Raw genomic sequence first — 18,777 nt, 5'->3', positions numbered from 1 at the left:
CAAGCTCCCAATCCCTCCCACTCCCTCCCCCTCCCATCAGGCAGCCATAAGTCTCTTCTCCAAGTCCATGATTTTCTTTTCTGAGGAGATGTTCATTTGTGCTGGATATTAGATTCCAGTTATAAGTGATATCATATGGTATTTGTCTTTGTCTTTCTGGTTCATTTCGCTCAGTATGAGAGTCTCTAGTTCCATCCATGGTGCTGCAAATGGCATTATGTCATCCTTTTTTTATGGCTGAGTAGTATTCCATTGTGTATATATACCACCTCTTCCGAATCCACTCCTCTGTCGATGGACATTTGGCATGTTTCCATGTCCTGGCTATTGTGAATAGTGCTGCAGTGAACATGCGGGTGCATGTGTCTCTTTTAAGTCGAGTTTTGTCCGGATAGATGCCCAAGAGTGGGATTGTGGGGTCATATGGAAGTTGTATGTATAGATTTCTAAGGTCTCTCCAAACTGTTCTCCATAGTGGCTGTACCAGTTGACATTCCCACCAACAGTGCAGGAGGGTTCCCTTTTCTCCACAGCCCCTCCAGCACTTGTTATTTGTGGACTTATTAATGATGGCCATTCTGACTGGTGTGAGGTGGTGTCTCATGGTAGTTTTGATTTGCATTTCTCTAATAATCAGCGATGTTGAGCATTTGTTCATGTGTTTGCTGGCCATCTGTATATCTTCCTTGGAGAAATGTCTATTCAGGTCTTTTGCCCATTTTTCCATTGATTGATTGGCTTTTTTGCTGTTGGGTTGTATAAGTTGTTTACATATTCTAGAGATTAAGCCCTTGTCGTTGCATCATTTGAAACGATTTTCTCCCATTCTGTAAGTTGTCTTTTTGTTTTCTTTTTGGTTTCTTTTGCTGTGCAAAAGCTTTTCAGTTTGATGAGGTCCCATGGTTTTATTTTTGCTCTAATTTCTATTGCTTTGGGAGACTGACCTGAGAAAATATTCATGATGTTGATTTCAGGGAGTGTTTTGCCTATGTTTTCTTCTAGGAGTTTGATGGTGTCCTGTCGTATATTTAAGTCTTTCAGCCATCTGGAGTTTATTTTTGTGCATGGTGTGAGGGTGTGTTCTAATTTCATTGCTTTGCATGCAGCTGTCCAGGTTTCCCAGCAATGCTTGCTGAATAGACTTTCTTTTTCCCATTTGATGTTCTTGCCTCCCTTGTCACAAATTAATTGACCATAGGTGTCAGGGTTTATTTCCAGGTTCTCTATTCTGTTCCATTGGTCTGTCTGTCTGTTTTGATACCAGTACCACACTGTTTTGGTGACTGTGGCTTTGTAGTATTTCTTGAAGTCTGGGAGAGTTATGCCTCCTGCTTGGTTTTTGTTTCTCAGGATTGCTTTGGCGATTCTGGGTCTTTTGTGGTTCCATATAAATGTTTGGATTGTTCGTTCTAGTTCTGTGAAAAATGTCATGGGTAATTTGATAGGGATTGCATTGAATCTGTAGATTGCTTTGGGTAGTATGGCCATTTTTACAATATTGATTTTTCCAATCCAGGAACATGGAATAGCTTTCCATTTCTTTACATCTTCTTTGATTTCTTTGATTAAAGTTTTATAGTTCTCGGCATATAGGTCCTTTACCTCCTTGGTCAGGTGTATTCCGAGGTATTTGATTTTGTAAGGTGCAATTTTAAAAGGTATCGTATTTTTGTATTCCAGAAAAGAAATTTTAAAATATTTTGAAAGAAATGAAAATGGAAGTGTAATATACCAAAACCTAGAGGATGCAGCAGTAGCATTTCTAAGAGGAACATTTTTTTTTTTTTGTCTTTTGTCTTTTGTCTTTTTGTTGTTGTTGTTGTTGTTGTTGCTATTTCTTGGGCCGCTCCCTCGGCATATGGAGGTTCCCAGGCTAGGGGTTGAATCGGAGCTGTAGCCACTGGCCTACGCCAGAGCCACAGCAACGCGGGATCCGAGCCGCGTCTGCAACCTACACCACAGCTCACAGCAATGCCAGATCCTTAACCCACTGAGCAAGGGCAGGGACCGAACCCGCAACCTCATGGTTCCTAGTCGGATTCGTTAACCACTGCGCCACCACGGGAACTCCAACAGGAACATTTATACCAATAAATGCTTAGATTCAGAAAAAAAGAGATCTCAAGTAAACTTATCTTTACACCTCAAGGAACTAGGAAAAAGAAGAACAAATGAAGGCCAAAGTTAGCAGAAACAAGGAAATAACAAAGAGAAGAGCATAAACAAATGAAATAGAGAGCCAGAAAAACAATAAAAAAGATGAACAAAACCAAGAACTGGTTGTTTGTAAAGTTAATATTGATGAAGCTTTAGCTAGACTAAGAGGAAAAAAGAATAAATAAAACTACAAAGAAAAGAGGCATTACAAATGTTACCATAGAAATAGGATAATGAGACTTTACTATGAATGACTATATGCCAACAACTAGAAACTAAATGGAAGGTAGAAACCTAGAAGAAATGGATACTGCTTAGAAAAATACAGCTTACCAAGACAGAATCACGAGGAAGTAAAAAGTATCAATAACTAGTAAGGGGACTGAATCAGTCATCAAAAACCTCCAAATTAAAAGCTCCAGACCATGGTTTTACTGGTGAATTCTAACAAACATTTAAAGAATTAATAACAATATTTTCAAACTCTTCAAAAAATTGAAGAGGAGGGAACACTTCCGAACACATTTTATGAATCCAGCATTACTCTGAAACAAAGCTGTTAAAGACAGTACAAGATAAGAAAACTACAGACCAATCCCTGATGAATATAAGTGCAAAACTTCTCAACAAATATTAGCAAACTGAATTTAACATCCCATTAAAAGAAACATACCACGGTCAAGCAGGATTTATCTCTGGGATGCAAGAATAGTTCAACATATGCAAATCACTAAACATGATACACCGCATTAATGGAATGAAAGGCACAATAGATGCACAAAAGCATTTGACAAAATTCCACACCGTTTCATAAGAAAAACTCTCTATAAATTGGGTATAGAAGGAACATACTTTAACAATAAAGGCCACATATGACAGACTTAGAGTTAATATCCCATTCAGTGGTGGAAGTTTGAAAGCTTTCCAATAATTGTTCACTGTAAGTTGTTAAGAGAGTAGACTTTGATGTTCTCACCACAAAAAGAATGTGGCAATTACGAGGGGCGATAGAAGTGTCACATAACACTACAGTGATAAATATTTTGCTATATATAAGTGTATCAAATCAACATGTTTATAACAAACTTACACAATGCTGTATGTCAATTTTATCTCTAAAACTGGAAAAAAGATTACTGAAATGTACACTTAAAATGGTTACTATGGTAAGTTCTATTTTATCACATTTTTTTAATGTGGGTGGGGAAGTACATAAATTCAAGTCTTTGCCTTGTTGTTATTTTGCAACAAACATTAATCACTGGGAAACTTTGTCTTAGTTGTGAAACTTTTTCTTAGTTGTTGCCTAAGCAAAAAGTCAACTATAAATTAGTTAAGGAGAAAAATAAGAATAAAAGTCTGCTTTTTTTAAAGCTAAATTTTTTTTTTTTAAATAGCCATTCTTTTTTGCCCTTTGTCTTTTTAGTGCTGCACCAGCAGCATATGGAAATTCCCAGGCTAGGGGTCTAATTGGAGCTACAGCTGCCAGCCTATGCCACAGCCGCAGCAATGCCAGATCCAAGCCGCGTCTGCGACCTACACCACAGCTCATGGCAATGCTAGATCCTGCTGAGTGAGGCCAGGGATTGAACCTGCAACCTCGTGGTTCCTAGTCAGATTTGTTGCCACTTCACCACAACAACAACTCCTAAATAGTCATTCTTAAAAGTCACTTTATCTTATACAACTTCTAGAAACAAAATTTTGTATTTATGTTTAAAACCTTTATAGGACCAATATCTTGCAAAAAAAGTATAGAATTTATTTAAATGTATATATGAACTAAGAAGGCCTAAATGTAGTATTTATGCCTTATATTCTAAAAGCTGAAAATTATCTTGTCTTTGTTTTAAAAGAAAGTTACTATAATTTCAAAATATTTGTCAGTAGATAATCTTAAACTTTTCTTCTGAGGACATATTCTCATGAATGTGTACTACCTGACATTTCATTGCATTAACTTATAGCAATAGAATATTGGTTAAGTACTAGTTTGGCAGAAAAAAAAAACAAAACAAAAAAACCCCCTGTAACTTAAATATAGAGTTGAGTCTTATGTACCTACAGAATAAACTTCATAAATCACAAACAGACCTTTATGATAATCCCCCATTTTACATTTTGTGATTAAAAGATTCCTTGGTAGAGGATGGATCTCTTTATGTAATGATCAAATGTAGATTCATTATTATTTTTATGGGGAAAATAAGTGGGTTTTGTTAAAGTGGATTTCTAATAATGTCATGCAGTATGCAGAAGAAAAAAGTGAACTACTGAAGGAAAAAATGTTCTGATTAAGTATATTGGGACTACTTTTCTTTTTTTTTTTTTTTTTAAACCAAATCTTCAGAGAATTTGAAGAGCTGCTATGGCTCAGTTTGGAAACCTAAAATTCTTAAGAAATTGTGAAATCACCTCAATGTTTTCTCAGTTAATGTCTGCTGATACTTCAGCAATGTTAATAAATGAAAGTCAGATGAAAGAGAATCTGGGTCATAGTTCAAAAATACAAATAAAAAGCTGTGTTAGGAGTTCCCATCGTGGCGCATTGGTTAACGAATCCGACTAGGAACCATGAGGTTGCGGGTTTGGTCCCTGCCCTTGCTCAGTGGGTTAACGATCCGGCGTTGCCGTGAGCTGTGGTGTAGGTTGCAGACGCAGCTCGGATCCTGCATTGCTGTGGCTCTGGCGTAGGCTGGTGGCTACAGCTCCGATTCGACCCCTAGCCTGGGAACCTCCATATGCCGCGGGAGCGGCCCAAGAAATAGCAACAACAACAAAAGACAAAAGACAAAAAAAAAAAAAAAAAAAAAAAAACCTGTGTTAGATAAATTAGCTTCAAAACAGCTTTCTGTCCTTCCATTTTCATTAATGATTGGATATATAACTACTGGAATATTTGATAAGTTTTAGCAAAGAACATTTCCTCCAAAATATAAATTTTGCAACTCTAAATTTAGTTTTGCTCAGATATTACTTAAAAAATTGTTTGGCAATTTTAGGCTACTTGAGACTTCATTTCCTGAGCAATGTGACTACAGTAATAATTGAAACTCTGTTTCTTTACAGTATTGGCTTCAGGAAAGCACATCATCAGATGACCCTCAGGAAAATTCTTACACATGAATATAGATCCTGAATTTCTTTTGTCAATCATAGGTGCAGTTTCTCTGTCTTCCCAACCACCCAAAAATAGATTTAGGATCTCTTGCTCTTGTTTTCACAAATCCATGGCTGATTAATCATTTAGTAATTTCCTAGTATATCTGTCTTCAGCCATTAAGCCCTCAGAAGCCCAGTCTTTAATTTGTTTAGTTCACTGGCTAATGAAGTAAGCTAATACTCACCAAAATAGGAGATTGAAACGTTTGGTGGGGGTTAGGGAAATAGGGAGTGAAGGTAAGGAAGGAAGGTAGGGAAGAAGGAAAGAGTGAAGGAAGGGATGGAGGAAGGAAGGATGAAAGGGAGGGCAGGAAGAAGGAGAGAAAATAATAGGTGTTTACTGACCAAAGTAGCAAGATCTTGGGTTTCTTTGTACTCCTTTTTTTTTAAATCCTCCAGGGTATCTTGTTTGTATATATTACATATTTCTCCTCAGCAACAGTCTCCAGTTTGGCAACAACCCACCATGTAATTCTGTTCCCAAAGCTCCTACTGTCACTACCTTCCTTGGCAGAAATACCTGGGGACAAAAATTTTAACCATGATCTTCTTACTACTGTCATACACCAAGGCCCAAATAATTACAATAAGGCCAACAAATCTAAAATTGTGGGATCCATGTTTCCCGCAATTTTATATGAAAAGATAATTTGTACAAATTTCTATTCATCCTTGACTTTGAAGTCTAAGAAATAAAAGGTTAAGAAAGTGACAGGATTAGGAGTTCTCATCCAGGCCCAGCAGAAACGAATCTGACTAGGAAGCATGAGGTCGCAGGCTCGATCCCTGGCCTCAGTGGGTTAAGGATCTGGCGTTGCCTTGAGCTGTGGTGTAGGTCACAGACAAGGCTCGGATCCGGTGTTGCTGTGGCTCTGGCACAGGCTGGAAGCTATAGGTCCGATTGGACCCCAAGCCTGGAAACCTCCATATGCCATAGGTGTGGCCCTAAAAAGACCAAGGGAAAAAAAAAAGATGACAGGATTATAATCTAAGGACTGAAATAAATTTGACTAAGCATTTTTTTTAAAAAAAAGAGAAAAAGAAAAAAGAAATGGGGGTGTGATAGCAACGATAACTGTACTTCATATCTTGGGGAAATTATTGTTCTTTATATTTTGGCAATGCTCTACTCTTTTTTTTAAATCAGTGTTTATTAAAGACAGCGAATAAAGACACAGTCACTCTCAATATGTGCTGCTGTCTAAGTTGGTTATAAACAAAAACATGCAATTACTTAACTAAAAGCCAGAATAAATGCCTCAAGAAAGATAATAAGTGCTATTGAAATGTTCAAAATGAGAAAAAATGTTGACCTTGGTTTTGAAAGTTAAGATTTTAACAATTGTCATAAATTAGATGTTTCTCCAATGTCTAAGTAGACCAGAAATGCCACGGATTCAAGTAAGCATGAGCTTTTCATTTTTGTTTTTTTTGAGACTTCCCTCTAAGCAAGGGTGGCCTATCCACCCTCTCCCTAATACACCAGGCTGAGAAAAGCAAATGTTTATCAGACTGAGCTCTGGTAATCTCATGTCATTAGTACTTACTGAAAATAATAGTGTCCATTTCCTAGGTTCTTCAGCATTGGTAAGGTGTTCTTTCGGCTGAAGATCTTAGAATTACTTCTTAAAGTCCTCTAGTGCTTTTGAGGGGCTGCCATTTCCCTGTTTCTATCTAAGAAGCGCATCTCCTTTTTTGAATAAATGACAAGTCTAAACAGTTTAAATTTTAACCTGTTAATACTTCTTCAAAAACATAGCAAAAAGAAGATATCAACTTGTTTCACTTTTTTTTTGTCAGAATATATTCTGAAATTATAAATAACATATATTATTTGTCAGCTCAGTATATGTTTACTAACTAAACCCCTTCATTCACAGGGTAGTATATTGAAATACCATGTTACTTAATCTTCTATACTGAATGTAAATGCTGCTTAATAAAGTAGTTAGGAATCACATTTTAAAATTAAATACAACATAAAAATCCTAAATTTGGTTGTACACAGGAATGATAGCATGACTAATGAGAATGTGTAGAAAATTAAAAATAGATAACTTTACTTCTGACTATCCTTTAATGTATGAATAGTACCTATTGATTATGCTCTGCAGGAGTCATGCTAAATAGAATATTTTAAATTGATTAAGTTGGAGTTCAAAGGGATTAAAAATACAAATCCTCTGAATTCATCTGCCCTTTATTTCAGGTTAATAAAATAATAATCATATGAAAAATATCTACCTCTGATTTTTTTTAAAAGCCCACTACTTGACCTTAAATATTTTCTCAGTCTTAATTATTAAACCTTCTCTAATCATTTTGTCCCAAATTTATGGGGAATAACAAACCATCATTCCTTTATAGTTCTTACTCACTTTCAAAAATTTCTGTGTTCTTCAGCTGTCTTTCTTAGAAAAGCTTATGACATGAAATCTCAGCTTTTAGAAGTGCCAGCATTTAACCCATGTTTTCTTTGATGGCATTTCTACTCATCCCTTTAATGATATAGGTTATATATCTTTAAAATCAAATGAGTACGAGGAGTGTGTTCATTTAAGTAGGATTCAGGCTAGCCAGCCCTTGTTCATCTAAAAGCATTCTGGAATAAAGGAAAAATGTGATATGGGTTAATCCAGGAGTACTCCTGGAGCCCCATATCTAAAAGGTTACACATACAGTGGCCTTGCTGCCCTCAAAATAGATAAATCTGGACCTGAGGAGAGGGAGTTGTTACTGGGACAGATTTTGCCATTATTGAGTCTCTGTTTATAGAATATAAGCTAGAAAGGGCATCTGTATGTCTCGGGACAACACTGGGAGTATTCTTCTAAATCTGTAGTATGCCTATTGGCAAGTTATAACTGTACAATGAACATCTGATAAATGATTGATTAAAGGAATGAATGAATTTCCCTACTGGTTTGGTTTTTATTGCCAAATTGGCCTGCCTTCTTCTAATAATTAGGAAGCAAACTATTTAACCCTCTTTATGATGGTGATAAATATTTGCCACTTAACATGTCTCTTTACAAAGAAACAATTTTAGCCATGGATAAGGCTCAGTAATATTGTTGTAGTTAATTCATTTCTATTCCTTTGCTTTCTGACTATTAGACTCAAAGCAAGTAAACGTTGCATAAAGATACTTGGACAATTGGCTAACAGAATTGTAAATTATACGTTTTAGTACCTCCTATGTAGTAACTGGTGCAGTTTTGGTTTTTAAAAATCTCTTAAAAAGATCTATAAATATGAACACGATTTCTTGTAGCTTTTTATTTTTATTGCTTGGGAAATTTTTTTCATATTTAACTCTGTTATGGGCTAATTTATAAGAATAATAATGGAGAAAATCTTCCTTTGCCTCTAAGTTTTCATCATGAATCCATTATTAGGTTAAACTATATGGAATTGTAATTTTTTTTGGTCAACAGGTAAAGTATCAGGAATTTCATACAGTAATCTAATGTAATGATAAATACTCAATGAAGCCGAAGTTTGCATTCTTACAGTTTGGGAGTACTTTGGGAGTATTAACAAACGGTATTCTTATTACTTGGAAATAAACACAGTCACTACTTTTAAGAGGCTGTGCACATCTCTGCTCTGGTACCTAGAAATATCTTATCCTAGATATATAATTTTAGTAATCATGAATCTATCTTTTCAGGTGAATATCTTCTTTTTGCTGCATACTTATTCTAAGAATATTAGGAATGATTTATGCAGTGAGAACTCAAATCGAATTCTTGATGTTCATATCTGATGACATGATAGGTCCCAGCATGTATGCTTACATGAATTATTAATAGCTAGATTTTATGGTGTTCAGATTACTGATTTATTACTATGGCAACAGAGCAGTACTTAGCTGTACCTTATTCTTAAACTTATCTCACACCCTAAATACAGTTAATATTGCTGTATATATATAAAAATATGAGTATAAACCCTAATAAATGGCAACACATTTTACCAAAACAATCACATATTGTCAGATACTGAACACAGAAAAGTAGGGCATATATAATGCAAATTATAAACGTATCCTGAGTCATTTGTAATATAACTATAAAAAACCATAATCCATGGGAATGGATTTGATCTTAAATAATTTCACTATTAAAATTAACAGTTTTGGAGTTCCTGTCATGGCGAAGCAGAAACTAATCCGACTAGGAACCATGAGGTTGTGGGTTCATCCCTGGCCTCGCTCAGTGGGTTAAGGATCTGGCGTTGTCTTGAGCTGTGGTGTAGGTTGCAGACAAGGCTTGGATCCCTCATTGCTGTGGGCCTTTAATGAATATATAATTTTATGAAAAATTTTTGTGTAATTTCATCGAGTCCCTTCACCTGTATTTTCAAAGTAGCAATTTTCTTTTTTTTGTGATGAGATTTTTTTTTTTTTATGTCTTTTTGCCATCTCTTGGGCCACTCCCGTGGCATATGGAGGTTTCCAGGCTAGGAATGGGAGCTGTATCTGCTGGCCTTCACCAGAGCCACAGCAACACGGGATCCAAGCCGTGCCTGCGACCTACACCACAGCCCACCGCGATGCCAGATCCTTAACCTACTGAGCAAGGCCAGGGATCGAACCCGCAACCTCATGGCTCCTAGTGGGATTCGTCAACCACTGCGCCATGACGGGAACTCCGAGAATGTTTTATATTTAAAAATAAAGTCGACAAAGTAGCAATTTTCATACTCTATTTTATTTAAATCTTACACTGATTGAATTTTTTAAAACTTAGTTACCTAAAAATAATGTTTCTTTTTTGTCTTGTCTTTATTTTTTTAAATCAGGAACACATGGTCAACATAGTATTAGGCTTATAAACTCAATAGGAAATTAACCATTGCAAAAACAAAATTTAACCATAATTAAAAATCCTTATGAGATAAATTTCTTTCTCTTCATCAAATAGACTTGACAGATTTTGAAAGGCACCAAGAAATAATATTAAATTAACATCTCTAAAGTAGTTAAAACATTTTGTTTCTCAAAATTCCTCTTACAAAGAAAACATTTGGCAGCTTTATACATACTAATAGCTTCAAGTTCTCATAAACAGCGCCATTAAACTAAAATGGTGCTCTCGTTACTAAAAGAAATACTTCTGGATAAACTTGAGTTACTTTCTTAGGTGTTTAACAGAATACGCTGTCTAAAATCTAGAAATTAGGTACTTTATTAGTTATGTTGAGAATAATAAAAATTTACTATGAAGTAAAACCACACATCTCTTGGTTGGCCAAATAGAAATTCTTTTGCATCTGCTCTGTTTTAAAGATACTGCCTTTTCTCATAGGTAGAGAACTTAAAACTAAGTAGAAATGAACTTTTTTGTTTCCATAATGATTTGTTGAATGCCTATTATGCTTGTACTATAATAAGTGCTCTGACAATGTTGCTTCATTTAAGTTTTATAAAAAACCTGCTGTTTTGTTTAGTCCTGAAAACAAATGCAATAAAGTAAGCTTTACTTTGCAAACGAGACAACTATAGCTCAGAATTTGAGATATGTTGCTAGAAAAGATGAAATCAGGATTCCAGCCCAGAATCCTCTTTCTAGAGCCCATTATCACAACCATGCCTTTATACTATCTTCCTTGATATGTAGATATAAAATATAATTTCATCAAATATTCCCAGTTAATCAAGTCTTATGATGGAATCCTGTAGAAATAATTTTGAAATGAATGTTCAGATATATTTTAATCATTGTAGTCTCAGTTATGTATTGCGTCATGGCTGTTCTGTGGTTTGAATTATATCTGGGGTTTATGCTAAGGAAATCTGTGCTTCTGATTTACGTTAAATTGGAACTGGCATCACTATGGAAGTTAGCAAAAGTACTGACTCCTAAGATTTCTTTGTATTTCTTTTTCTGAGTAATCTCAGGGTACTAACTGAAAAATTGTTCAATGGCCGTGGGGGGCCAATATCTATTTTATGCTACTGTTACTATTACCAGATATTAAAGATATTATAACAGTATATGAATGCTTAAAATGATGGAAATAAATGTGTGTCCTAATTCTATTTTTTTTTGTTTTTTTTTGTTGTGTTTTATTTTTTATTTTTTTATTTTTCCTAATTCTATTTTTAAACAAGCTATGGTTAGACTGGAGAGGGAAGATAAAGAAGAGAGTAGGAGAGTGAAACAAGCATATGGTAGAAGTGACTAGAAATGATGCAGCCACTTGGGAAAAAATTGTTAACTTCCTCAAAAAGTTAAACATAGAATTACCATATGCCCCACTCCTAGGTGTATGCCCACTATTCATAATAGTCAAATAGCGGAAACAACTGAAATATCCAGAATAACAAATTTTGGCATGTCCATACAATGGAATTTAATTCACTCATAAAAAGGAATGAAATACTGTTAGATGCTATAGCATGGATGAACCTGAAGATATTGTGCTGATGGAAGGAAAAGACCATATATTATATGATTTCGTATATAGGAAGTGTCCAGAATAAGCAAATCCACGGGGACAGGAAGTAGATTAGTGGATGCTGGGGCCTGGGCGGAGGGAAGAACCAGGAGTGTCTGTGATTGGCTATGGAGTTTCTTTTTAGGGTAAAGAAAATGTTCTTGAATTAGATAGTGGTGATGGTTAAAAGGTTGAATTTTATAATATGTGAATTATATCTCAATTTTAAAATGTGACCAGAGATTCCTTACAGTTGTAAAGACGCCATTGAAAAATCTTATTATATAAATGCATATATGTAATTGAAATATAAATATTTTTATTTTAAAATGTTAGTTAAATATGTTATGAAATAACCCTGTGCTATCTATCCTTCAACTAAATTATTTGCATATTATGGGAAAACAGGTAGATAATTGATCTACAAAACACATTCTGTATTTAAAACTTTCAACTCTCTCTCTCTACACACACACACACACACACACACACACACACACACACACACACACACCTAAGTATTTTTTTATGTAAGTTGCCATAAATAAATCTTCACCCTTAACTTCTTTAGGGTATACAGCTGACCTTTGAACAATGCAAGGGTTAGAAGTGCTCACCCAGCGCAGCTGAAAATCCATGTATAATTTATAGTCAGCCCTCCTTATCTGCGGTTCCACATCTGCAGATTCAACCAACTGCAGATTGTGTAATATTGTAATATTTACTATTAAAAAAAAATCTGCATGTAAGTGGGCCTGCGTACTTCAAATCCATGTTGCTCAAGGGGCAACTATATTTTCAAAGAGCAAGAATAGTCTCTAACATATCCTTAGTACTAGGATCAAATTCATAAAAATTAGCATTGATATATTATCATCTAAACATACTTTTGTTGATTCTCAAACTGGCCCCTGTACACAGAAGGCAAGAAGAGACGGAAGAAAGAGGCAGAGTACTCCAGATTGGCGATTGGCAAGTTTGTGTATGAGGCTTGTCTTGGGTGGCACCAACATGAGTTGATCTCCACCACTGTCCATTAGAATATTGAAAGGTTTACATAGAGGCCTTAATGGAACTCAGTCACGTATACCATCCAGGTGCTCTCAGCACCACACTGAACTCTCAAGGCTGCGTCCCTGAAAGTAGTTGCAGCTGAAATAATCCCTCAGCCTTTTTTGATTTTGTATGACATTGATATTTGTAATGAGAGCAGGACTAGTGTTGTTGTTGGTTTATAAAGTCCCTCAATTTGGGTTTGTTTCCTAATGATACATTTCAGATTACGCATTTGTTTTGCAATGGTACTACCTGTATTAATTTCCAAGATCTGCTGTAACCAAAAACTTGGTGGTTTGAAACAACAGAAATTTATTTTCTCACAGTTCTAGAGGCCAGAAGTCCAGTCAAGGTGATGGCAGGTCTACTCTCTCTCTCTGGAAGCTGCTGGGGAGAATCTTTTCTTGCCTCTTCCAGCTTCTGCTGATGCCAGGCATTCCTTGGCCGGTGACAGTATAACTCATATCTCTGCCTCAGTATTCATATGACTTTCCTGTGTTTTTTTCCTCTTCTTTAAAGGCACTTTTTGGATTTAGGGTCCATCTGGTTAATCCAGGATGATCTTATCTCAAGATACTTGATTTAATTCCATCTGCAAAGACCCTTTTCCAAATAAGGTCACATTTCACAAATACCAGGCATTAGGACTTGGACCTATCTTTTGAAATCCACAATTCAACCCACTATACCACCTAAATGATGATGCTTCCTTCTCAAAGGATGAGTATCAGAATGTATCAAATGTAAAGAGAGATAGAAAATAGATGCTTTGTTTAAAAAATTATGAATTCATCCTGATACTCTAAAAATTATAGGGTTTTTGGAGTTCCTGTCGTGGCTCAGTGGTTAGCGAATACGACTAGGAACCTTAAGGTTGCAGGTTCAATCCCTGGCCTCGCTCAGTGGGTCAAGGATGCAGCGTTGCCGGGAGCTGTGGTTGTGGGTCACAGACATGGCTCGGATCCCTCGTTGCCGTAGCTGTGGCATAGGCCAGCAGCTACAGCTCCGATTAGACCCCTAGCCTAGGAACCTCTATATGCTGCAAGAGTGGCCCTAGAAAAAGCAAAAAGACACACACACACAAACACACACACACACACACACACACACACACACAAATAGGGTTTTTTTTCTTGCCTTCCTTCATTCCATTTTATTATCCCCCTTCCACAGTAAGAACCCTACCTGTAAACATTATCAACATGCTTACACTATTTGGATAATCCTATAACACAAATTAATAGTTTCAGAATTGCTGTCTCTATATCACTAGCAACAAGAAACTTGACAAATAGGTTTCAAGATTTCTTTGTGATTCTTTTGGTCTTCAACTGAAGTTATATAACCAAATCTAAAAGTTACCTGGACCAGTCCCTTCCCTTCCTCTTCTATGTGTTATGTTATTCATTTGACATACTGTTCACTTGTTCTTATTTGTATTCAGTTTTAGGGTTTCTTCCTTCATCGTTATCAGTTTAATTTTTTGAATATAACATTAAGATGATTCTAAAAGTAAACACTTTAATGAAAGGGTAGAGTCTTCACTCCCTCCCCTGTCTGTTTTACCATGTTCCTCCCATCTCCTATAGAGAATAGATTTCATTAGTTTCTGCTTTACTGTGTTTCCTTTTGTAACTATAAGCAGATAAATGTGTATTTTCTTATTTTGCTTTCATTTTACATAAAGGTAGTATGCTGCATGTCAATGCTTCTATCAAATGGGGATAGTTTTTTCCCCTAGAGGATAATATCTGCAAACCATTATTGCTATTATTACTTTTTTTTTTCTTTTTTGGTCACTGCTGTAGTGGATGTCATATCTAATAGGTTGAAACCAAGTATGCTGCTAAAACATTCTGTAATACACAGGCTAGACCTCAATAACAAAGAAGTATCTGGTTTAATATACCCATAATGCTTCTGCATTATACAGAGAAAACCTGCTAGACATCTACTTTGCACTTCACTTTTCAATTTAACAATATATTATAGAAATCACTCTACATCGATTCAGAGATCATTCACATGCTGTTTTATGGCTGCATAGAATAGGTACCATATTTTATTCAGTCTGTCTCCTTTGTATGGGCTTGTTCTCAATATTTTGCAATTACGAATAATGTTGCAATGATAATCTTACCCACATTTTTGGTGGTGGTAGCGATTTTTTGGAAGTGTATCTTCAGAATAAATTCTTAGAGGTAGGATAAAGGCCGGATGATACATTGGTTTGCCAAATCCTCTTCCAGGGGTTGTACCATTTTGCATTTTCAGTATTATGAAAGTATCTGTCCACAAACTTGCCAACTGAGTTGTCTTTTGAACTTCTGCCCACCTGATAGGAAACTCAGCATAGTTTTAATTTGCATTTCTCTTACCATAAAGAGTATAGATTTTTTAAAGTTTTGTTTGTTCACAATGCTGGGTCAAAACTTCAAATTTTATAGTATTTAACCCAAATAATTTAGATGAAATACAGAAGCAACATTTATAAAATACAACAGAACAAATATGTGTTTCTGTTCTGGAAATATCCAAGCATTTCTTGTAGAAATGTTGCCTGTAGCTCTGTCTGCATATGTTTTTTACATGAATATAACAGTGTATTATCCTACCATGTCTGAGAGAGAAATACGCATCACCAGGTAATAAATATAATCCTAGAAATACAATATTTAAAGTCTACTCTGGAGTTTTCAGACCACCAAGATGTCACACTGAGTAAACTAAACCTATATGCTTGATGTTTTACAGGCCATACATGTCTCTCGGAAGTCTTCGGGATCAAGTCATTTACCCTGATTCAGTGGATGACATGCATGATAAGGGCTACACAGACCATGATCTAGACTGTATCCTACACCATGTGCATCTCTATCATATAGTTCAAAGAGAAGGAGGTAAAATATATCATCCAGGTTTTTTTCATTCATTTAACTTCATTTAAAAAAAATAAACTTGAGTTTAATTTGAATACATGCTATTATTGGGAACATAAGCACACAACATGGAGTTTATAGCTTTTATTGCTTTTCCATTACTGACATCTTCTTTTCTCCTTGTGTTATATTTCATGTAGCACACTAGACTTTTTACTGTGTTGCTAGCATTTGAGAACAGTCCTTTTTCCTATTTGAATGAACATGTGTCCATAAGGCCACAGTCAGTCTAAATGTATATTATTAGTCCATAACAGAAATATTCTATCCAGCTATCTGTCCCAGGCTAGGGTCTAATCGGAGCTATAGTCACCGGCCTACTCCAGAGCCACAGCAACACAGGATCCGAGCCGCGTCTGCAACCTACACCACAGCTCAAGGCAACACGGGATCCTTAACCCACTGAGCAAGGGCGGGGATCGAACCCCCAACCTCATGGTTCCTAGTCAGAGTCGTTAACCATTTGCCACGACGGGAACTCCAGGAAACTTATTTTTGGCTAAGTTTGAAATCCAGTAATCCGAATAGAAATTTATAATAAACATAGAATATTCTGTTCTTTTAGAAGTCATCAAGAAGTTTTGAAACTATTTTTAAGACTGTGCCAATCTTAGTAATGTAATAGTAATTATTACAGTTTACTGAGTGCTTACTATGCAGAGTATAACATTAAGCAGTCATCTTATTTAATGTTTGTAACTGTCCAATGATGTGGGTTTTACTAACCCCTTTTTAGAGGTAACATTCAAAAGTTTAGTATCCCTACCCCCACCCCAGGGGCCACAGTGGTAGGACAGGCTTTCAAACACAGATCTGACTTGGGATTTGATGTTTTATATCAGGCTATGCCCCTGCGCTGTGCTGTCTCAGCTTCTTCACTGCTAAGATTGTTATATCCTTGCACATTAAAAAAAAAAAAAAAAGCAGCCCAGGAAATTCACTTATCTGATCCTTAAAACATGTTTCATTTCTGTTTTTTTTTTTTTTTTTTTTTTTTATGGCCGCTCCTGCGGCATATGGAGGTTCCCAGGCTAGGGGTCCAATTGGAGCTGTAGCAGCCAGCCTACGCCACAGCCTACAGCCTACAGCCTACGCCACAGCAATGGCAGGATCGGAGCTGCATCTTTGACTTATACCACAGCTCATGGCAACGCCAGATCCTTAACCCACTGAGGCCAGGGATGGAATCCACGACTTCATAGTTCCTAGTAGGATTCATTTCCGCTGCGCCATGATGGGAACTCATGAAACGTTTTTAAACAAAGCAAGAAAGCATTTAAATTTGCAAGGACGTCACTTGAAAGAAGACTGCTAAAGTTCTAGTTTGATTAGCTTCTAATTTGCTTAGAAGAATGCTTTGCTTTAATAAAAGATGGATTTCAAAACTATGTTTCATTCTATGAAAGAGGTTACAAAGTAGAAAGGAGTAGAAGTGTTAAATGGGCATGAACTAGAGCAGTTTGTACAGTTTTAGGAAGCAGGAAAATCATTCACTTCTTAGCTGGCTTAGACTATTTCAGCATCAGAGGGGGTAGTATATGACTCAGAGATTTGATTTATATGTTCTGTGATCAAGAAATATTGTCAACTAAAACCTTTGGGAATAAAGGACATGATTTATTTAACTGTAAAATTGAAGGTTCCTTTGACCCAAATACTTTTCTCTTGTGCCTTCTCAGTTGGCAGGGGGAAAAAACAAATGAGCCCAGAATATTTCTCCACTGTGTAGCAATCTGAGCCTATTTTTCAAATCCTCATTTTTGTTTCATAAATGCTATAAAATTAAGTCATAAAGAAAATTTTGTAAGTTTTCACTTGAAGCAAGAACTTTGAGTTAGGTCGTATTTTGAGATTTATTTTTCCTAATATAAAATTATAAATAGATAGAATATTCCTGGAAGTTTGCCCAAGAATGAACACTGGTCCCTACTGGGAAGTATTGCTGGGAAATACGAAAATTTTTCTTTTCAATCCAGTGCACAAAAAAACATGAAACTCTTATTTTCTTTCCCTTTGACCACGTTTACTTAGAAATTTTAATAAAGGTGAAAATTCAGCTGAAAGAGAAAAAAGAGGGCAAAGGCCTGCATTCTTTCCAAATAAGAAAATTAAGCCTTGAATACTTGGGATTCAGAAATGTTGGGGGGGGGGGAGAGACTGTGTGTGTGTCTGTGGGTGAAATTTTGACAGTCATTGTCTTTGAAAATCAGGCTTTGCCTAGTTTGCTCCATTTTCTTATATTCCTACTTCAGAAAAATATTTGATATGACTGTCTTTCTAACAGACTCCATGGTTTTGTTTCTAGGTAACTCTTTTTTCTTTTTATAAAATTAAGAAAGACCATAAAAGTAATTTAAAAATCATAAAATTTTCAAATATAAAAATGTATAACCTAAAAAGTAAAAGTCTAATTCCATTCACAGAAATGTGTGTTTATTTATAGAAATGTGATATTTACTTATATATGTGTATGTGTTCATGTTTCTAGTGAAAACTATTAAAATAAAATTTTTCCATGACTTTATTTTATAGGATTTATGAAGCACAAGTAAAGATTTGAAAAACAGGTGCAGATTGCTACACAGTGGAGAAATGCTCTGAGCTTAAAAAAATTTCCACCTGCCAACTGAGAAGGCAAAAGAAAAAAGTACTGGAGTCAAAGGAACTTTAATTTTGCATATTTAAATAAATAAGGTTCTTTGTTCCACTCAGCTCCAAAGTTTTAGTAAGCAATTGAAAATCTACGTATAACCATAGTAGGGTCTCTGTACCCAAGATTCCTCCATATCTGCCATTCTGCATTTGCAAATTCAACCAACCACAGATTGTTCAGTACAATCACAATCACTATTGAAAAAAGATACATGTATAAGTGGACCCTCCATAGTTTAAATCCATGCTGTTCAAGGGTCACCTGAATCCCAACACACACACCCAATTCTGAAATTTGTTTGTTCATATAAAACATATCCTGGGTACATTTCTATAGCAGTATGTATTGATCTAACTTATTTTTTTA

At 35.7% G+C, this 18,777-nt stretch overlaps 1 protein-coding gene across 1 annotated transcript in view; it reads left to right on the top strand.

Moving 5' to 3' along the window:
* Nucleotides 1-18,777, top strand: part of ABCD2 (ATP binding cassette subfamily D member 2) — a 57,572-nt gene that overhangs the window by 24,019 nt on the left and 14,776 nt on the right. Inside the window, exon 7 of the mRNA XM_021092531.1 lies at nucleotides 15,574-15,719. Coding sequence (XP_020948190.1) covers nucleotides 15,574-15,719 — 146 coding nt within the window. The remainder of the gene's footprint in view (nucleotides 1-15,573; nucleotides 15,720-18,777) is intronic.

Source organism: Sus scrofa, chromosome 5 (genome assembly GCF_000003025.6).
Source record: "Sus scrofa isolate TJ Tabasco breed Duroc chromosome 5, Sscrofa11.1, whole genome shotgun sequence".
Classification (NCBI taxonomy): Eukaryota; Metazoa; Chordata; class Mammalia; order Artiodactyla; family Suidae; genus Sus; species Sus scrofa.
This window is presented reverse-complemented; position numbering and strand designations above follow the sequence as displayed.